Source organism: Sinohyriopsis cumingii, chromosome 19 (assembly GCF_028554795.1).
Source record: "Sinohyriopsis cumingii isolate HCF-2022 chromosome 19, ASM2855479v2, whole genome shotgun sequence".
Classification (NCBI taxonomy): domain Eukaryota; kingdom Metazoa; phylum Mollusca; class Bivalvia; order Unionida; family Unionidae; genus Sinohyriopsis; species Sinohyriopsis cumingii.
In genome coordinates, this window is record NC_142979.1 from 71,052,103 (window position 1) to 71,075,730 (window position 23,628).

The 23,628-nt window shown below is 34.8% G+C and overlaps 1 protein-coding gene across 4 annotated transcripts in view; it reads left to right on the forward strand.

Annotated features, from left to right (window-relative positions):
• Positions 1-15,577, forward strand: part of LOC149775927 (Na(+)/citrate cotransporter-like) — a 78,477-nt gene extending 62,900 nt beyond the window's left edge. For 3 of the 4 annotated variants that reach the window (XM_089943069.1, XM_089943070.1, XM_089943068.1), the window contains 7 exons: positions 386-472; positions 2,645-2,749; positions 3,332-3,453; positions 3,972-4,108; positions 4,768-4,929; positions 10,410-10,547; positions 11,119-15,577. In XM_089943069.1, coding sequence (XP_089799195.1) covers positions 386-472; positions 2,645-2,749; positions 3,332-3,453; positions 3,972-4,108; positions 4,768-4,929; positions 10,410-10,547; positions 11,119-11,322 — 955 coding nt within the window. In that variant the 3' untranslated portion in view covers positions 11,323-15,577. The remainder of the gene's footprint in view (positions 1-385; positions 473-2,644; positions 2,750-3,331; positions 3,454-3,971; positions 4,109-4,767; positions 4,930-10,409; positions 10,548-11,118) is intronic. The other variant, XM_089943071.1, reaches the window with a different exon arrangement.
• Positions 15,578-23,628: the final 8,051 nt, after the last annotated feature.

Here is a 23,628-nt window from a genome sequence, read left to right on the forward strand (position 1 = left end):
ACAGGTTACCGTACACTTTCAGAATTTAATTACTGCACAGAGAGGGTTGTACGTTATAGGTAGAGGGTATATAGAATTTACGGTATTATATCAGATTATTTGTAACTGGACAAGTTTCGGCTGGTCTGTAGTTGAAATATTTACATTTTTGCATCAATGATTTGTTGTTCTGAGTGTACTGTTTTGGTTGGTTTAAAGAGTGAAAATTATGATGGGGCAATACGATATACAATATATAAAAGTATACATAAGTATGCAACAGTGTCACTAAAGCAATGTACTTCATTCAAGGCCTGATCCTGCAATCTCACTTCGCTTTTGTGCTATAACAAAGAATAGGATTAACTAAAACAATATATGCGAATTATTTTTAATTTTATTTTAGATGTTTATGCTGTATAAAAGACAACCGTTCCTATGACGCGGTAAAGAAACATTTGAGAAAAGAGTATACCAATTTAGGTAGCATGACGTAAGTTGTTTGGTGTCTTTTATTATTTATTTATATTTTTATTTATTTAATAATATCTGGTTGAAGATGGGCGTAAAATTTCTGAACATGAAAGTTCTGTTTTACAAACGCAATCGGCCTTTAAAGGCAGAAGCGTAGTTTTAACTCGACGATCAATTTACGGCAGATTTTACGACATAAATGCAATGAATAAAATGCAAGTTAACATTCAAATATTCACATAAATGCAGAAAATAATGGAAGCACTGAATATTTGTATTTACTAAACTTGATTTAAAATGTGAACAAGTTGTTCTACGACATACCGATAAAGAGTCTTCGGTGAGTATAGTAGCATTCTGGTTTGACTAAAACAAAGTTGTCGCTGCAAGACCTGACTCGTGCGGGTTATTCAGTATCAAATAAACTGATTTATATTCGGAATTAGAAACGACACGTCGGGTCAAATAGTACTTGACGAAATGTCACAAATGAAGCATTCCGAAACGTGTCTCAGTAGCTCCGTTACTGTCTCGGTGGCTGCGTCTTCATAGCTAGCTTACGTCAGTAACATTTTTTACATGTTCATGATTTTATCAAAAGTTGCTTATAGGTTTATTCCAAACATGGAGACCTGTGAATTTTGTTTAGTTTATCGCTGTCATCATCTGGCTGAAGGAGAGAGGTAAAATACTGCAATGACCTCCAGGTCAGCTTCCATTAGAAATCTATGCAAAATTCTGATCAACAAAGTCTTGTTACAATAGAGTCTAAAGAGGCAAAATTAGGTCGGTGATGGGAGGGGGTCCCACCTCTCAACATAAACACTCTGATTTAAGTTTTATAGCTTACTATGACAAAAATATTAATTTACTTCAGTATGAAAAATATCCGAACGAGAGCAATAATAGAGTTGTCGTCAACGTTAGGAGCGATTGATAATCAACTAAGAAATGAAAAGAAAAATCTGGCACATGTTTTATACAGGCCGCCTGGATGACTACTATTCTTCACGTTACGGATGTAAATTGTTCTATGAATACATTTATGCCAGCTGTGTCTGGGTTAGTGTGTGGATTTAATAACCTGATGATAGTTGAGATATTCAGCAAAACAATAACTCCAGAGAACACAGTTTACCTCTTCAAGTTAGATGTACTTAATTGCTCCATTTACAGAGCATAAAGTATTTATTTGTCACCACTTATATTAAATAATTAAAGACAATGATTATTTCTTTTGATTCCAATCTCTTCAAATCTTTACCGTATTTTTAAAATGGATAAATTAGGAGAAAATTTATCATATTAACAACACCTTTCAAATTCATCTGTTAATAGATGTCTATACACATGCACGTTTGTTTTATTTCTATGTAAAAAAAAAAAAGAAGCCGTACATCATCAATGCACACATGCCTAATTTCATTATAAGCCGTACATCCATCAAGGCACACACGCCTAATTTCATTATAAGCCGTACATCATCAATGCACACATGCCTAATTTCCTTATGGACATATCAGAGCTTATTCTTAATTGTAGTTGTGAATTATAAACATGGTGCGTACTATTCTTAAAGATATTTGTGTCGTTACCATTTGTAATCCAACTTTTTCCATGGACAACTGATATAGACATAATAATTTTCTGACGTTTAGTAAAAGTCCATTTCTTTTCTTTTAAAAATTAGTCACTTTTGGAGTTTCATTGTTAAATCTTCATTTACAGACATACGATTTAAGTTGAAACAAAAGATGATTTTATCTCTTTTGGTTTGGTCTATTATATCACAATAAATTCTCTTTTTCTGAAAGTTTAAAATTATGCACACGATTACACCTCCTCTTCCTCAGCCCAATAAAACTAGTAGGAAATGGCTGTTTTGGAACACTTCCAGAAGAGATAACAAAATAATCTCTAGGGATTAGTTACAATAAAGACACATGCGTGTGGGGACTTTTCCAATTTTGTCCAAAATGTATTTATTTTTAAACATCTATGCTATTTTCTGCATCTATGTTTCTTTTAACGTAAATTTCAAAAACATATTACTTAGAATCACTGTCATTTATAAGCTCATATTCTTAATTGCGTTCCAATAATGATGTTGGCCAAAGCGTATTAAGTTTTAATTAATGAATGTCTCTATGAGGAGTTTCATTATTATTATTATTATTATTATCCCATTAAGGTTTGCTGAGGGTGTCGTTGCGGTGTGTTTTGTTCTACTTACTGTTCTTTGGATCGCCAGAGACCCTCAGTTCATACATGGATGGGGAGTTCTCTTTCCAAAAGGGTAAACAATATTAAATAAATTGTTTTCTTATTATTCTTCTTCCTTCACAAACTTATTGTTCTTTTCATTCTCCTTCTTCAGTAGTAGCAGTATTTGTGGTAGCATTAGTAAATATTGGTCGGTGGTCTGTCTTTTATTACTTTCTTGGAGGCATACTGATAAGGTAAATAGAGCGTTCTCCGCAACATTCAGACGTAACACAAATTTTCATTCATGACTTGATTAAAAAATGTGCATTGTCCTTGATAATTACAATATGATGGATGTATTGTGAATTTACCTAAACGAAACCAGTTTTAAATTGGACCGCAAGTTTAACTTTCAAATTTGTATATTGGCCTAAATTAAATATGTTCGAAATGATTAATATAGAACTAAAATGCAGAGAATGACGGAATTACAGTATAAGTCAGTATATCAGTGATATTAGTAATAGCTTTATTTTCTACAACGTAAGCAAATCAAACTTGGGAAGATGACAGCCGATTAAAAATAATATTGACGGTTTCCACTCCTTCTTTGGTGATATTTATCATCGTGTTCCTTTCGAAATTCAATTACGTTGTTTCATCATCATGACAGTTTTGTGAAGGATTCCACTCCTGCCATTTTGATATCCGTCATGATGTTTATACTTCCGGCCTATCCTCCACGCTGGTGCCGCAGCTGTCTGACGAAAAATGATAAAGAGGCTATACTTACCGGTACATCTCACTCATATTGGAAAATGTACACATTTTGAAGTTTGTTTGTTTTGTTGTTTATTCTTTTTTGTGCATTTTTATTTGTTTGTTTTTTTGGGGGTGGGGGTGGTTTTAAATCAGACTTGTACAATTACGAATCGCAGGTATAGTGTTTGTAAACATATGTGTATGGCAAAAGAAAACGTGTACCCAGCACTGAGTTGTTTTTCATTAAGTCGTTTTTCTTGTACATAAAGAAAAAGATAAAGAGCCTGAACTTGTAAGTTAAATTAATTAAATATTTCTCAATAATTTGACACTAGTTCTGTTTAAAGGAATCGTGCATCGTCACAGACTTAGGTCATTTATAATTATAATTTAAAAATAATTTGGTTTTAATTTCCAACAATTTGGAGATCTAATTGAAAGGTCTAAGTTACGGTAACATTAGGATCGTAGGACTTACGTTCCCCCACTCTTACTGACCAACTGTTTTTGTCATCTGTGTCGTTTAAGAACAGGAAAAATTACTTTTACAGTACCTAAAAAGGGCAATGATCCATTCACTCAAGATGGTTTCACCCCACTATTAACCTGGAAAGTTGTAAACGATGAGATAGCATGGGGTGTTGTGCTTTTGATGGGTGGCGGATTCGCTTTGGCAGACGGATGTAGTGTACGTATAAATCGTTACACCTCTCTCTCTCTCTCTCTCTCTCTCTCTGGCTTTATGACTCACTTCCTGACGGACATCTGACAGTCAGTCGGTCTTGGTATTGTTATACGTTTGCATGTCTGCATAGAGAACTATTTCTGGATCAAAATAAATGGCAGTATTAGTAGTATGATTCTGATTATATCACAGATGCATTATAAATACTCAAACTCCCGGAAATAAGGTTTCACAAGTAAAATATTTTGTGAGTTTTCAGTATCAGTCATCTTGATAACGAATGTTACTTCCTAGTAAAAAAACAAAATCATTAAGCAGTTTTATCGAGTATTTATAACACAATGACAGAGCAAAATGTTTCGACGCTTATGACAGTCACTTATATGCCATATTGTAAGTATGGGAATATGTACTGACAGACTTTCAAACTTTCACTCATTAAATTCAGGATGCTTAGAACTGTACAGTCCTTCTCGAGACCTGTTTAATTCTTCTTTCAAGCAAAGACCATGTAATTGTTTTATCTTAACGCCTTTGACTCCGTTCAATTGTGATGCGTATTTTGATCGAGATTTTGATGAACGTACCACAGAATGGATAAAAATATTCTTTAATACATTACATAAAACAGCAGATTGGTACCATATTTTTTCCTGTTACAGCAATCTGGGTTATCCGATTGGATCAGTACCAAGCTTGAAGTTCTAGGGACGCTGTCTCCTTGGGTTATATCTCTTGTGTTAGCTTCAGTAGTCGCCGCGGCCACCAATATTGCCAGCAATTCCGCAACAGCAACTCTATTCCTGCCAATTGTGGCAGATCTGGTCTGTACCGTAATTAACACAAAAAAAGATGTAATGCTTTCCATTGGTTTCAGACAGTTTATATATTCGTGTGCATGTTTTGCGAGCAGTATATTTCATAAAATGGTGATGTCATTTAAATGAAGTGCGTAAAACAGTGACAACCATTACCTGCAATTTTTATACAATTATTTAATTTTCGGCATTTTTATGTGCATATAAAGGAAACCAAATTAATGTTACATGCAACTAGTTTAATGGACACATATCTTTGTCAGACAAGATTTGTATACGTTACTTGCTAGTAAACTACTTGTACCTAATGTACGTATTGTAAGTGGTACAATCTCCCAATGATATCAGTCTGTTTCCAAAGGTCGTTGGGAAGCTGTGCCACAAAGAGAGACATGCTCGACCTATCTGGGAATCCAAATCAAATCTATCTAAACCCAGATCTCCACCCCCATTGTTTTGTATATTTGATTTAATTTATATTTGATTTGTTTTAGTTGTTTGTTTGTTAGTTTTAAACTTTTTATTCCATTACATGTTATAATAATGTAATATTGTTTACTGGATTTGATATTTGCAGAAATTCAGTTCAGTTTTTAGAAAACCTAATATTAGAACTTTGTATCTTAATGCTGACCTAGTTCCTGACCTTGATTCAGAATTAGTAAGAGCTGAAGTAAACAACTTCTTCTGTTTTTATTTATTCTTAGTGTGGGATTTAATGAGTAAAATCCAGGACGTACTGGGAGTACATGACTTTAGACATGTAAATAGTCTCTATTTCGAAATTCTAATTTTACAGGAATTGCGCAGTAGTGAGATTTAGTAGTGATGTTTTGAGAAATAATTTCAGTTGGCCTTTTAAACAACTAGACATCAAGGTGTTAATTCTGTTGTGACTAGTCGGAGTTTATTACTTGAATTTTTCTTCAAATTATTTGGATTCTAAGAAATTAATTCTTTTCCCTAGGAATATTTAAGTGTTCATACAGAATTCTTGGACAAAGACATTTATTGAAATTTTATTCGGATTCCAAACACCGGAATATTATTTTCTGTGGTTCAACAAAGAACTGTAGACAAATCGGTTATTCTTGGATTATTTCTGTTTGTTTTGATTCCTACAACCGTAAGTTCATTTCCTTATTTTTTACCTTGTTTTTCTAGGGAAATAAATTATTTGTTAAATTTTACAATTTTACAAAGCTTGTTGTGTTTACTTTCTTCTTGCTACTGTCTATGAGAGCCTAAACACGTAACAAAGAAAATTGGATTTTTCGTCCTTGGATATTTGAATTTTGGCTAAAATATTTGAGAAAACTTTTTGAAATTTAGTTTTTGACATATTTTAAAATCACAAGTATTCTTTTACAATTTTGAAATCTTTAGTGCAATCAACGCTCTTTTTCTACAATGTCATCAAAAGTGGAAATCTTTCTTTCAAGTCATATGCAGGAACTATTAGACCTTTTGAAAGAGATCAATTGATTTGCCAGAAAATAGTATCTTTCTGAGGCAAAAGGTTCCTTAACGAAGCAAGAAATAAAAAATATTTTGGTCCAGTATTTGGTAGAAAAGAACGTTTTGGACAAAAATGATTTGGTTTCGATCAGTAAGTCTGTATCAGACTCTGACATAAAAGTAAACGAATTAAAATTATAATACAAGATTAAATTAGAGTTAATGAAGCTAGAACTTCAGGAAGATAAACAAGAAAAACAAATGCAGTTGCAATTGGAAAAAGAAAAAAAAAATTGGTATTAGAGAAAAAATAAAAATAAATGCAGTTCCTATTGTAGAAAGAGAAAGAACAAATACAATTGGAGAAGGAGAAAGAGCAAATGCATTTACAATCCGATAAAGAGGAGAAAGTAAGACAAATGCAGTTACAAACCAAACAAATACAGTTAAAGATAGAGCAAATGCATTTACAATCGAAGAAAAAGGAGAGCGAGACGGACGCATAGTGAGAAGGAAGAGAACGAGTATCAATGTATCATACAAGAAATGGAACCGGCAAGTGAAAAGCACAATTTTACCTTGCATAGAAATTCAAATTATGTTGTCACTAAGAATATTAGTTTAGTGTCCCCTTGCAGAGAAAAAGGAGTCGACAAATATTGCCCTAGTTTTGAGAAAAGAGCGAAAAATTTGAAATGGCAAAAGGAGCATTGGACTCTATTATTACAATGTTAACTTACTGGTAAAGCTAGAGATATTTACCATTCATTGACACTACAGCAAAGTGCTGACTATGATGTGATTAAGGAATATACCTTAAAGGGTTATAAGTTAGTCCCTGAGGCTTATCGGCAAAACTTAAGAAACTATGAAACAAAAAAGAAGCTGACCAAAATCATGTCAAATTTGCAAGAGAAAAAGAGTAGTTATTTGATAGATGGTGCTTAGCCAAGAAAGTTGATCAAAACTATGAAAGTCTCAAACAACTTGTATTACCTAAAGAGTTTAAGAATTGTGTCCATACGGACATTAAAATTTATCTTGATGACCATAAGGTCGAAACATTGGAAAATGCTGTTCTTGCTACTGACGAGAATTCTATAGCACATACAGTTTCTTATGTAGGCAAGTCTTCCACTCAGTAGTTTTCTTGCAGAATAGTATTTCAGCCTAATACAAGCCCTTCTAATTCTCAGTCTGGAACAACTTTAAGATATCAAGGTTCTGATAGGCTTGATCAAAAATACTTGTCTCTTCCTACGTGTGCCTATTGCAAGAAGAAACGACACGTTATTTCTGATTGCTACAAATTGAAAAATAGGCCTCAGAGTCCAGACAGAACTATTCCAAATGCTCATATTTCTAAGAGGTCAAATACACTGTCATGCATTGAAAGCAATACATTTGTTGGGTCTAATAAACTCCAATCTGATTTTGTTATGAACAATTATGAACCATTCATATCGAAAGGTTCTATATCACTTTTGGGTGATTCGGCCAATCCTATCCCTATTAAAATGTTAACGGACACGGTTCTCAGAGTCTCGTATTGTCAAGTACTTTGCCGTTTATTGAGAAGTTTTCTTCTAATGAGAGTGTTCTTATTCAGGGCGTAGAGTGCGGCTTTGTTATTATTCCTCTCCATTGTGTAAATCTGTCATCAGATTTAGTATCAGGACCCGGGACAGTCAGAACAGTCGCTGTTTTACCCGTTGAGGGCATTAATTTATTACTAAGCAACGATCTAGCTGGAGACAAGGTTGTGGTTAATCCACTTGTAACTTACAAGCCTTGTTTAGACCAGAAAGTCGATCCAACTGAAAAAGAATTTCCTGGTTTATACCCAACATGTGCAGTTACCAGAGCTATACCAAAGAAAGATCTTGAGAATGTTCTTGATAAGGGAAGTATTCCTTTAGCTGACACATGTGATGGTCAGGCCTTTGACGAGCTCACGTTCACTACTTGCTTGGATCGATCAAATTGTATTGATCACAGTGAACCTGTTTTAACTACTCGTTCTCTTTATTCTAATCAGGGTGACAAACAACAATCACTTGTCGTCGAACAGGTAAAAGATCCTGAAATCTCATGTTTGTTTCAAATGGCCATTAGTGAAAATAAAGCCACTGACGTACCTGTCTGTTTTTTTCATTAAAATTGGAATTCTTATGAAACAATGGAGACCTCCCAAGGTACCTGCTGTTGACGAGTGGTCAGTGAACTATCAAATTGTGGTTCCAAAATCTTACAGACAGGGAATCCTTAGCCTGGTCCATTAAATTCCTTTGGCTGGTTATTTATGGATTAATAAGATTTATCACAAGATCTTCACTCACTTCTATTGGCCAAAAATTAAAAGTGATGTTTGTAAATACTGTAGATCTTGTCATACTTATCAAATGGTAGGAAAACCCAATCAGATGATACCCTTGCCCAAAACCAAGTAAGGTAACCAATACTTGTTGATGATACTGTGTGCGTCAACAAGGTATCCAGAGGCAAATTATTTGAGTAATATTGAATCTAAAACAAAACTAAAAGCTTTAATAAAGTTTCTTTACTCAATTTAGCCTTCCCAAATCTTTCCAATCTAATCAATCTCAGATTTCATGTCTGGAATTTTCCAGCAAGTTGTGTACGAATTACAAGCATCCAACAATTTAAATATTCTGCCTATCATCCTGAGAGCCAAGGGGCATTATAAAGATTTCCTCAGGCTTTGAAAAATATGATTCGATGATATTGCTTTGATACGGGTAAAGAGTGGGATGAAGGCGTTCATTTACTATTGTTTGCTGTCAGGGAATCAGTTCAAGAATCTTTAGGCTTCAGTCCCTTTGAACTGGGTTTTGGACACACTATGCATGGATCATTGAAGTTGTTAAAAGAAACTTCTTTCTAATGAAGATACCGAAATCAATCTTCTCGATTATGTTTCCAATTTTAAGTACAAGTTGTCAAAAGCTTGTGAGGTTGCAGGAGCAAATCTACACTCTACTCAATCAAAAATGAAATTAAGATATGATAAAAACTTAGAGGAAAGGAGTTTCCAGCCTTGTAAAAGAGTTCTGGCTCTCTTTCCCTTACCACAAAATCCTTTTCAGGCCACCTATTATGGTCCCAAACAGCTGACAGGAAAGTAAATGATTTAATTTACATCAGCTCGTGGGAGGCGAAAACCGAAACAACTATGCCACATACACATGTTAAAGGAGTATATTGAAAGATATAGCCAGGTTAAACATGCAATTAATTTAGTTGTACCTGACTCACTCTTTGAAGATTTAAATTAAGGAATATCATCGGATTTTACTGATACTGGAGTAACAAATCTTTGGAATTCAGAAATTAATAATTATATGGACCAAACACTTTCAAAATTGCAGCGAGAAAGAAATGAACTTAAACAGTTATTATTTGAATATGAGCACTTATTTCCGGATGTATTTACAAGAACGAATACAATTTTCCATGACGTAAATTCTAAACCGGTGAAACAACACCCGTACAAGATGAACCCTCTCAAACAAGAATACTTAAAAATAGAAATTCAGTATTTGCTGGAGAATGATTTCATTGGAATGAAAAATGTGAGGAGGCTTTTGATAAGTTAAAAGCCATACTTAAAACGCACAAGTTCAAATGTTGAATGCAAGGAAACGGCTATATGACAAATGAAGATCACACAAGCGCCCTAAAAGCGCTTGTTGGCTGAAGCAATTCGCGGTTAATTGAATTAATTGAAACTACGTAAATATCTGGGGTCGTTATACTAGTTCTAAGGCGTCTTAATAGAATAATACCTTAGTACACGTTACGCATTATACGCATTGCAGAGATATGAGAAATTTAATTCTTAGCTCAAATATTTGAACCTCATTTGAAATACCCTCCTCTCTCTCTCTCTCTCTCTCTCTCTCTCTCTCTCTTGCATACACACATACGCATACATATTGCTATCAGCAACAAAATATACCATCAAGGTAGCCTAGTCCCTAATAACGATAGTAATATTCCTTTTTCAGGCTATTCGTCTTCACATAAATCCAACGTACCTAATGATACCAGTTGCTGTCTCAGCCTCGTTTGCATACTTACTTCCGGTTGGAACTCCACCTAACGCTATAGTGTTCTCCAGCGGATATCTCCAAATCAAAGACATGGTTAAGTCCTACAAAAAATATGCCGAAATCCTCTAGTGATTAAAGCCGTCATTATTCAGATCTTGTTTATCATGCTCGACAAATATTGATAACATAACTTACTTCTAGCCTTAAATGTATAATTAAGTCTAAAAATATTGAAAAGAAACGAAAAAGTTCGATTGACAGCTACGGGTACTCCATTTTCAGCAGCTTTCCAGCAACAAGTTGGTTCCTATGATTAATACATGTCGAAAAAGAGCGAAAACAAATGTAAATTAATTTTGTCCCGTTTTTACTGTTTTCATTGATATTAGTCGCATTTAGTTTCTGTCTTTTTTCGGAAGTGTTTTGATACGCATACGCGTACGTGAACGAGATTAAAAAGAAAACATAAAATGAAATAATAATACAGTTGAGGTTTTTTTTAACAATATGTACAACTGAATTACGCGTGCAATATTGTGACTAGATTTGATCTATGGGATAAAATCTTTTCCATCAACAGATTTGTACAAATCTTGTATCGCCATTTATGTACAGAATGCATAGGTCAGAAGGCTGTATTGTCCTCATTTTCTTCTCTTTTCAGTTGAAAATAGGTGTCGTTGTGAACGTTCTGGCGGTGCTAATCCTTGTCCTGATGTGCTGTACATTAGCGGTAACAGCCTACGGCCTCGACAGTTTTCCACTTGCTCTCCTGGGACAAACCAACACCACTCTGAATGCCAGCACCATAATCCACGTCATGCCTTTTAGTAATTTTCCTGTAGGATACAATATTACTCAAAGATAATGTATGCATGCAGTAGGAATGTTTAGAGTGACTAAATTCATACTGATTATGATTTCCTTTTGAGAAAACGCGGTTCGTGAAAACCTATGCAAGACATCGATCTTCTTGTATCAAGCTAATTTTACTTTCCTGAATATTCATAAAAGATAATTCAGGGATACTTTATCATATGAAGGTACTTATATTCCAGATCACTGGCTTTTATTAGCATCATAAGATTGTGCTTATATAATTATTTCACACTACACCTTTGTATTGACGAAATCATGGAAGCCAAGCCTCAGTATCATGGACGTCTCAGTATCCTGTCTTAAGTACAAAGCCTTCCTTGCAAAAGTTGCTATATTGGCGACTGAAAGTTATAACCGTCGTTGAAATTCAGACTGTTTTGTTGTTGTTATTGTTGTTGTTGTTCTTGTTTATTTTCTTTAAGTTTACTTCATCTCTGGACAAAACGTTTCAAAGGCATGAAGCGGATGAATCTTGATTTGTAAAGAAATCAACATACCTTTCATTTGCTTTAAGGAATTTTGCGCTTGAAATGGGTCACTGTCAAGTCAGAATTTTCACATTTCAGAACAAAAAGTACTGTACATTTTTTATCGTACATTATTTTTCTTGGTATGTATTTCTTCCAACGGCATGATGAGGAAATACATTATGTGCTTGAAGAATATACGAAAACAAAATGTTTTTCTATTTGAAGCTTAATGCCCAGTTTTTTTATTATTATCGGGAACAGTCATCCTGTAATATCAGTCTCTTTTCCTCTGCTACAAATTAGTAGTGACATGTTATGCCTGTATGAAAGATATTATCGGCCATTTAACGCAAGATTACAGGCAGAGAGTCAAATCCTTCAAGATACTACCGCTAATTCATTTTCCCAACAATGGTACAATCTATGATTAAGATTTGTATAATGATTAGTTCACAATTTCTTGTGGAGCTATGAGAGAAAAGCGAATTTCTTGGTGATATATGTCTAGCTAGAAGAAATAGAAATGAACGCTAGATATCAATACAAGCTAATTTGAATTTATTTTCGATTCATTTGACCTTAGAGGTTCGTCTAGAAATGATATAGTTTCACTGGCATTCTACTGGTGCAACGATCTTAAGCCGACAAATAATCCGGAAGGCTACTTGCAAGGTCTGGACAGAAAATAACGTGTATTGTGTATTAGTATTCTCGAATAGGGAAACCAACCGTCTCCAGGGTGTTGACATTTACACACTACAACAAGTGGGCAGCAATACTGTCGTTTTATAGCAGTGAAACATGCCAACGTATTACTCGCCCTGATAGTGGATGTATGTTATATCTTCTTCTCTCCATATTTCAAATATTTTGCTTTGGAACAAAGCTTTCTGAAGCATATAGCCAATCAAAAATCACATAACACACGTCTCCATCTAGCGACAAAGAAGAGTGATCAGTGAGCTCCATTCTGTGATATTTACAACATCTCAGTGACCAGCAAAGACTAGCAGACCCCTCAAGATGCATGTATGTGTTTACCCGGTTTCAAAGTGCTTCATCATTTGAATTTGATTACTTGAGAGTAACCATTGGCATTGTCTTTTTCTAATATTTCTGACATTCGTCAAAAAAGTCAAATCGTCTTTTTTCAGCCACTAAGTTTTTGTTGAGAATATTTACTCAATTTTCCTTGTTTAATTATTTGAAGGCGTTTTTTTTTTTGTATTTAGTCGGAAAACTATGGTATCCATTTTAGCAGATCACCCGATGGCAACTACTGTTTACCGCTACATCACATGTGCATTGTTCACATCATGCGAGTATACTCCAAAGGAGCCCATTACATTATTGCAAGAAGAAGACGAAGAAGAAGTATATTTTGTGATCATATTTCGTAATTCGTATCATTATTTTCCTGTTGAAGGATCATATCATGACGTATAGGAACAATAAAATATATTTAACATTACTCATCTATCATTCATTTTTCAAGCTAACAGGTTTGTCTTGACGGACTAGTTTGCCATGGTGATGGCTACGGACCTGATGACTTGTCGCCAGAGGCAAAACTCTCGACCTTTTAAAAATAGTTCGAAACTGCAATATTGCTAGAAGAATGGATCTGGCAGACAGGTTTCGTAAATTCTGATCAATGCACCAAGCATATATGTCATGCAAAGTATCGATACTATTTATCAATGTAGGCCAACCAAGAAAGCGTTTCTGTCTTATGGTTTAACTTTTTAACGTATTGATACGAACACTACCGGTATTTGAAAGTAGTGATAGTATCAAAGATTGATACAATTATCATGACAACATTCAGATAGCTCATTTGTCACTCACGTGGATAAATGATAGATTGGTTTGAAGCTAAATATGTTTAATATTAAGTGAGGTTCATAACCATTCAGTCATTCATGCCTATGTGTCAGCATATATTTTCAAATCAAATGTCAAACTAGAGAGGCCGTGTTTGTGTTTAAATAAAACTTTATGTTTCCTGTAATGTCTATTTCAAAATAGTGTGGCGACGATGTGCTTCATCGTAATTGAAATAATTTTAATATGGCGTTATTTCCTATTTTAACAAAATTCCTATTCCATGGTATTATAAGTTTCTGTGAAGTGAATTGCTACATGCTGCAATTCATTACACGGGAAAATAAATTTATGTAAACATTTGGTAAATAATAGGGCAAACATATGATATGTTATCTATTTTAACATATTTCGCCTGCAGAAGGACGGTAAAAACGAAAGCTTGGACATCTACTCAACTGTTGTAAACTGTGTCACATGTTATCGTGATTAATATATACGACGTTACCTTGCGTAAAATGTCTAGGATATATATATATATATATATATATATATATATATATATATATATATATATATATATATATATATATATATATATATATATATGCTAGACAGAATGGAAAGTGCTATCCTTGGATTCTATAGGAGAATGCCTAATAATAGTAGGCAGAATTAATATTTAATACAAATAATAATATCATACATGTTAGAGACTTTTGAGAGATTCGAACCCAGGTCCGCGGGTAAACGTCACCCATCGCCTTTCCTGCACACACCAGCCCATATCCCATTACTAAGCACACATCACCCAAAAATGATGATATTTAATTGGTGTTATATGCACTCGTGTGTAGCAGTCACACTCGCATAACGACTTAGTAATTAATTCTCATCTATCTGAACAGTCATTCCAGATTCCTATGAAAGAAATCAAGGTATATAGGATGAATATATATATATATATATATATATATATATATATATATATATATATATATCATATCATATCATATCAAGGTATATAGGATGATGTATATTTATCAAAATAGGCGGTACACTTTGCCTATCGTGAGTGCAGTTTAATTTTTTTATATTATAACATGTCAACATATGACTTTATGTGATTTAGATTGGTCCAAATAAGAAAATGAAGTCATTGTGCAGTATTCTCTTTACTGATTGGCTGCGATTGTGGGAAAAAGTGTTGAACCCCGCCTTCTGGAATTTTTTAGGTTATCACTGGACATTTTGGGCCGCCAATTTTGTATTTGACTCGCGAAAGGGAATGGAAAAAAAAGGTCTCGTCTGTTTCAATATTGCAAGTTCACCCCCACAGGGGTTTGTTATATCATGTATAACATATCATAACATGAAAAATGTCAAAACCCCAAAACAAGAACTATAACAACGAGTAAAATTACCGGTATTGCTCAGACGAAAACGAGGGTGGGGGTGGCGATGGAAAGATGTAATATATGTAGCATGGAATCCACCCAATATACAAGCTTGGTTTAAATGTGAACTTACTGATGTAAATATACTCACATTTGTTCACAGAAGGATATATATATAAACCGATCTCCCCAACTGACAGAACTTTATCCAACCACAGCATATTTACGCAGTAAATATGTGATGCAAGTCCGACTCAGATTTGTTGACGTCTTCTGTACAAACTACTATTCCAAATCAAATACTGCAAATATTCGGTCTCAAGTACGTTACAGGAAATGTGTGTATTTCTGCATCCAGTAATGTTCTTTTAACAAAAAATATCTCATCGATGTATCTTTAGTTGTGAACAATGTGACATCACAATCATTTGACATTTTGTGTTGACAAATGTTTTTGTCGTTTGTAAAATGTTTTGCTGATTTGGATGGACGCTTATTCTTTGATGTATAATATGTATATAATAAAATGTATAATTTACTCTTACTATTTCAACTTTGTTTGGGACTATTTTTTACGCACAACTAATGAAAGGTACAGCGTCTGTCAGAATGAACGAAAATATTCATTCTTCTTTCTATCTAAAAAATTATACTAAAAAAAATTTGTGATAAAAAGAATCTCAAACGGGTAATGATTTAATATTAAATTTATGAAACTCGTTAAACAATGTCCAGCTTTTGCGAGCCTTGGCTAACAATAGTTGGACATTATTCAACTCGTTTCATACAATCAATATTAAATCTTTACCCATTTGAGATTATATATATATATATATATATATATATATATATATATATATATATATATATATATATATATATATATATATATATAATGGTACACAGTGACTCTGAAAAATGTCCAGCAAAACTTATCATTTAAGGCATTGACTTCACAAATTTATGTCCTGAGTGTACAAAAAACAGCATTTGGAAGCGATTCATATAACACTTATTCGGACCGTAAAATGCACAAAGTACTTCATACTAAAGAGGTAGAATACTCGTGTATATAAACTATATCATTGAGATCTAAACATAATTTGGCGAATTGTCGATAATTTCATGGAAGCATAGAAAAGCTATTAATAACAGAGCAGATAATTTTTGCAGTTAACAATACGTATGTTTCTTTGACGGAATTAGCCATTGTTTCGTATCTTCCTTACAAGATTAAACGTGTACATCCTCTCATTTCACAGACAACTGTATGCATTCAGTGTAATGCAGTATTCCAGTGCTGGTTTAAAAATAGACGCCAAAGGTCTAGAGAGTACAATACATAAAGTCAGCAAGTCCGAGAAGTGGTAAAACATCTGTCTAAATGATTTTGTCCAATGCTTGTAAAAGTTCCGACAGTTAGGTCTCGCGTAGGTCAGTAAAATTAATTATCAATTAATTAAATACATCTTTTCGAAGAGACATTGTCTTTCCTTCGTCACAAGCGCAGTGATTTATCAGGCCTATATTTGATCATGCTATTATCTGTTTCGTAGCCTGAGACATTCCAAAAGCGTAGAGCTGCAATCAAGTACTGATAAAGCCACTTACACAATCATTTACATTTTTTTCTAAAAGGACTTATATGGGCCACTTAAATATCTTTATACATCTTTCTGCCACTTTATGGCTGATGCCATGGTTTAATGTCTGATAAGAGAAACTATATATTTAGAGCACCTGCAGGTGGTTTATAACTGAGTGGATGCCAATTTAGTCCGTAGTTTAAAATTAGTCATGTTTATGTCAGGGAAAATTGGTTGTTATGACAATCAAATGATCAATATTGACGTGCTTTGATAAAAATTACGACGTGTGAGCTAAGTAAATATTAAGTATGTATACCGTTGTTCTCAATGATGCTCAATAACTTCGACTGATACGTTTTGGATTAGAAGATGCCCTTGAGCATACTGTGACAGAAAATCGCTTCAACGTTGAAGGTAACTATCTTCCTACTAATGAGCTCTCCATATTCTGATTAATAGGAAGTTTTATCATCTAGTAAATTATATTATAACAGTATTGTATAGGACGATGTGAGTGTAATGTAAAGCTTTTGTTGTATGTGTGTGTAACTGTGTGTTTATGTGATGGTTTTGGTTTTGTTTTCTCATTTGTATTGTTGCATGTTGATATGTACCAGCTACTTCAATTCCTAATGTTCGACCAATCAATAAAAAAAGGTGTTATGTTTGCATGAAACAACATATATATACCCCTTTTGGCTTCAACGGCTGTGATGAAAAATTGATTCCTATAAAAATTAAAAATAAACCTTTTTAATAAAACTGCGTTTCAGAATCACTAACTCATCATGGAAAGGATCAGTTGGCAGAGCTATTTTTGTCACAGCTGGCCATAAGATATAGTAAGTGTATGGCATCGCTCGGCATTTGTTTGTGACTTGTGTATTGCATGTCTGTGAGCAATAATTGCTATTTTTAAATTTCCCGCAAAAGAAGTTAGTCAAATTGTATCAAACTTTGGTAGAAAGCATCTTGGTATAAATGCTTTCTTAAGTTTAGGCAGATGCTGCTGACACGACATCAAGCTTTACCGTGGTTATTAAAAATAGAAACAGAAGCTGGGAGGGTGAAAAGATCAATTTTTGGAGCAACTGTTTTTGAAAATAAAACTTCATACCCAAAAAATGAAAATAGAAGGTCAATAATGTAAAACCGAAGCCTATATCTGACCGATATTTTCTCTAATTGGGTTAAGCTCATTTAGTTACTTTATCTTTGTCGCTCGTGTTTTCAAATTTTTACGTGTGTTTGTTTACCCGTCGAACACTCATTTTTGGTCGCACCCTCCCTGCTGCTGTTTCTTAACTAAATATGTAAATTTATCATGATAAATCCGTGTATGGTAGCTTGTGTTTTTGAAAAGAAGTTTTTGAACTTAATGATATCCATATACCCTGAACACCAAGTCTGTTGAATATTTCGCAGAGTATGTGTATCGGCTCCATTAAACACAACTAAAATATTGCAGTTATCTCTGATCACTTTAGATATTTGTGTATATCGTTGAGTAACATAAATCACGTCTGTATTTTTGTGACTGCCTCGAGAAAATATTCTTGCTGGAGTTGATTGTTTGTCCAGCATCACAGATATTATACTACGAGATTATTAATAAATCCATCGAGGTCATCTACAGATGGGGCTTCATCAATATCGGTGATAAAATCAATAATATCATCGTCCAACCATTTTCCGTTTCCATTAAAACCTTTGAGCACATCGAAGCATCGCTGATCGTCTAGGGATGGTGCCACTAAATATAACGTATCCCACTTAAACCATCTCATTATCATATTAAGCAACAATTGCATCTTACAAGACCCAGATAGACCTATGATAATTGCTCTGATAGAATTTGGTAGCGCTGGATGATGTTTGACTGTCTCTTATTTTCGTGTCACTGAGAAATCCATGACATCCATGTTATATAAATATAATAAACATTAGTGCTGTCGAAAACTACAATGAAGTGTCCCTGTGTCTGAATAGTGTAATTGCTATAGTGTAATTGCTACATTGGGACTATGGGAGGATATTCGGAGGAAGAAAATCACTATATGACAAGAATTGCAGAAGACTCGCTCTGTTGCATTTAGTGCTGCATGCTTGTTAGGGAGTCATGCGGAGGAAACTACGACTCCTGCTTTACAGTCTGGCATATATATATAGTTTTTCCTAGGAAACACTGAACTTCACAAAATCTAGAGGTCTGGGTGCCCAATGTTCTAACAATTCTTGTAGTGAGTGAAGTGAACACACATCCAGAGTGTGTAAAGTTAGTGGATGTACAGCTGCCTATATATAACACAACAACTAATCTGGTTAAAGTAAATAGATACGGTCGCATTGTTATATGCCGTGATAAAGAATACTTCAAAGAAAACTTTGTCGATGCGCATCGTGGTCCTGCTGATACAGAATTTCTTAGTAAAAGTTATTCAGTTGACAATGCTTATGCACTGCGACCATACTTGGCAGTACACGGCTTTTGAATGGTTAACAAGGAATAGACACCACGACTGTCCGTCAATAACAACTATTGACCTCATTCAGCATACGAGTGCATTGCTGGTTCCAATGGGTCATAAAAATAGTCCAGAACAACACCTTTTATGGCGATTGTCCATTTTATTTGGGAAGCAATTTCTTGTGCGGCTATTTAATTCAACACAATACAAGTTCTATATTATATTGAAATTGATAAACAAAAGCTTTATAAAACCAGTTGTAGGTAATGATGTGTTGAGCATCATTGCAAGATATGCATAGTTTACATAATACAAAACACACCGACAACCATGTGGCAACCGGAAAATATGATGCTTTGTCTCGAACTGTGCATGTGACTGTTGTACAAATGGACTGAAGCTGAGACCTGCCCTAATTACTTTATTCCAGATGGAAACATGTTCCAAAGTAAAGTGTAAGGCCATGTACAAGAACGGTTACTCAGTGTTCTACGCAATATGTTGAGCCAGGAGACTGGATACCTGGCCAGGATATCATATGACAACATTGGGCAGAAAGTGGCGAGGACTCGTGAATCTCCTCTAATGGAACTTGAATTTGAACAACAGGATGTAGAAGCAGCTTTTTCATATTGGTTTGATTTGGCTTGCTGTTCCCGTACGTTAGATAGATTGTTTTCCTCAAAGGAACTAGGTCTAGAAGTAAACACTGCTTCATTAGGAAAATTACCATGGGCTAAATACCCAGGAGAAAAACATCATTCTGGATATAATTAGTGTGGTCCTAGAACCTGACTTGATATCCGACTTTGACGAGCGAGATAAACGAAGACTTGGAGAATATCCAATAAATGCTATTGATCAAGCATGTCACGTTCATCAAGTAGCGTACACAAATCAAAATCTACAAAGACAAATTGCAGATGTGAAGTTGATTCACTTGTTAAATTCCATAAAAAATTAAATCTTTTAGAGGATCACTGGCTAATTGGTTGGTAAGATCTGCAATGAAAGGTAAACTAGTGCTAGGGGCCAGTAATTAATCAACCGATTATTATTATTATAACGGAATCGAATTTTTTGTGTAGCCCAAGAAGACATTGGAAAGGTAGAGCAGCGATCAGTAAACTCGCTGATGCAGCAATGTTACACTTTTTGTTGCTGCAAAATGGTTGGCACGACAGGCAATATGACAAATTAGCTACCATCACCTAAACAAATTCAATATTCACGTTTTGATGTCAGCACTCCTAATTTTCATCAAGCAGATATTTTGTTTTTACCACACGATACTATTACAATTGGTAGACGTCAATCACGTACTTACAAATACGCGTTACCCGTCGTTGACGTTGCAAATAGGTATAAAGAAGCAGAACCACTATCAACTAAATCACCAGCTGAAGTTGTATCTGCTTTTGAACGCATGGCCACTTGTTGAACGATTTAATCGAACACATGCTGAGCGGTTATTTTATATATGTGTGTGTGTGTGTGATTTGGATTTTTAACGTAGCTTTAACATTTTTTTCAGCCATATCGCTACGATGTCTACAGTGTGACAGTTTATGATGATGTCTAGCACTGGGGCATCATGCCGCAGACTTGTAGCATGATGTCCCACCCAGTCACATTATCCTGACACCAGGCCGACCAGTCCTAACACTAACCTCTTGATGCTGAGCAACAAGCAAGGCAGCTGTTAGTCCCATTTTTGTAAGTCTTTGGTATGACTCGACCAGGGATCGAAACCACAACCTCCCGCATCCGAAGCGGACGCTCTAACCATTAGGCCACAGGAGCGGTTATTTTATATCTGTATGCGAAGGAAATAATTCAGAGAGACAAAAGATCTCGTATATCGTTTACAAGACTACCAAGTGTAAGAGCTGCATTAAATAATGAAATTAATTGTGAAATTTCTATGAAAACCATCAATGCGATCACAAAAGAGATATACCAATACAACGATATGACTTCTTTTCAAACAACCAGTACTAGTTAATGCTACTGTGAGGTATTTATATGAACCTGGTGAACTCAAAGGTGGTAAAAAATGAGCAACTGCTCCTATTTGGAGTATTACAACGCATACAATTTTCAGCGTGGTAAGATCCACGGGTAGACCAGCAATCTGCAGACTAGATTCAGCTGCTCCTCAACGTGGATTTGTACGCGAGCAATTACAAGTAATTCCTTAGGATACACAATTACCACCGCGTTCACTTTTGTAAACTAGCGCCTCGACGTCGATTACATTCAAGACAGGTCAGCATCACATTTTCGCGTGTATAACTAGGACTAATTACTTCTATCCACGGTAAACTGTCTTGGATTATAATTTAAACATTGCCACGCCATTACTTTGTTACAGCTCGCACAACAATTTTTCTGTTGTTGTTTCAGCGTCATGACAAATTCAGCGTTGAGATCAAAGTCGCCTTTATTTTTTGTCACACTGTTTATAATTAAATTATTTTCTTACTACATCATCGCTATTGCCTTCCTGAGTTTGATTATTATATTATGTTAAGTCTGCGATAACCCTCCTCAGCTGAGATATTCTTCTAACTCGAGACACTGCGAGATAAACTAAATTTGATCACTCAATACGATCATCAACAATTCATATATAAGTATCCGAAGCAATTAATCCTTGTGACGAATGAATCGCTATAGCATATCCTAGCGTCCATGGAGTTTTGTCCATCGTTAACGCGCTCTCAACAACATTCTCAGGAACTAAAACAAAAGCATTTAACACAAGATTTTGTTTTCAACCGTAACCTGGAATTTCAACGTCGACATTTTGCCGTCATGGATCTGCTGGGCGATGCCACAATGGTACGGGTAGATTTGAAATCTTTACTTTATGTAACAGAAACAATCGTTCTTGAAGTGTATCACGAACTATATCTTTCTACTTGCAACTATCAAATCATCTGGTCTCCACATATTCCAACAATCATTCATAGGAGTTTCTGATATTATCTCACGCATTATTTCACACTGAATTTTATTTGCTTTTTCAAGTTACTGCTTCATTTTCTTCTTCTCTTTGTCTCCTTTCCTGTTTTGTTTGTTCAATATACTCATTTACTGCCTGGCTAAAAATGTTACACCGTCTAAAATCTTCATCACATCTGATCTGTGGAGTATCGGTAAAGACGCGATATACATCCTTGACACTGTCGCCATATTTCAAAGTATCAACATATTCGGGTTTTACATACTTGTCTCTGGTATGATATCCTAACGCAGCAATATTAATTAATTGGGTTTTATCTTTGATAGCGGCAATACCTTCAGGCGTACATTTATCTACTATCTTTGTTCTGACTCTTGGCAGAGGTTATGGTTGAGATTCAGGTTGTGGTTGAGGAGGTTGCTGGGGTGGTGGTTGAGCTGCTTGAAGACGGCCAGCAATATCAGCAGGTAATGTCTCAAGAGCCTTTTGTGTTGCCTTTGTAGCTGTAACAATTTTCTTTGTTAGTTCGACCATTGGTTTAAATAACTGTTCCGTACCTTCTGTAAATTCCACCTGAGACTCCAGACGCACTTGTAGTTTTTGCTTGACAGAATCACGAACAGGGAGATATTTTTGAATTACTTCTAGTTGTTCTTGGGCTAATCTAGTTGTGTACGATTCCATAGCTGGTATTCACACATTATTGATATAATAATGATTTAATTAGGCACACAATACAGCAGCAGGGAGGGTGACGACCTAAAATGAGTGTCCGGGTAGGGTAAACGAACACACATACAAATTTAAAAACACATGCGACTAAGAAAAAGTAACAAAAAGAGCTAACCCAATTAGAGAAAATCTCGGTCGATTAGATCCTTCGGTTTGATGTTATTGACCTTGTATTTTCATTTTCTCGTAGGAAGATTTATTTAAAAACAGACTTGCTCCAAAATTAGTCTGTTCACCCTCCCTGCTGCTAAAACACCTGTAAAATTGTAAAAGCAAGTATCGTTACATAATGGCTTCAATTTTATCACCCTGTTTCAAAAATGAGTTCTAGCTAGAATGGCTTTCTCACTATAACAAGCAAATTCCATTATATCGTCAAATCTGTATCCCGTTACGACAAAAAAAAAAGCCTTCAAACGATTTCTCTATAACTACGTGAAACAATTTGAAAAATGTGAGGAAAAGGCATACAGGCTTTCAAAATTGTGTAATCGATTACTGTCCGCTGTCAAATATGACCAAATATGCTAAAAATGGCAATAAATTAAGAAACGTTTTCAACCTTAATAAAACAAAACAACAAGAAAAAAGCTGAACATAATATGGTCAAATTTGACATAACGTATCCTGGAATAAAAAGTTCTCACACTTTTATAATTTTGCCGATTCACAACAAATATGATGAAGATTAGCAAAAAGAACTCTTGCAATTTTAAGCGACTTCTCTAGTCATTTAACCAATTTGTGCAAAAGCATCCTGGTATACAAGATTTTCAATTATTTATATGTTTAAAATTGTGCCGACACGCCATCCGATTTGGCCGTCAGTACAAAACTGATATAATCA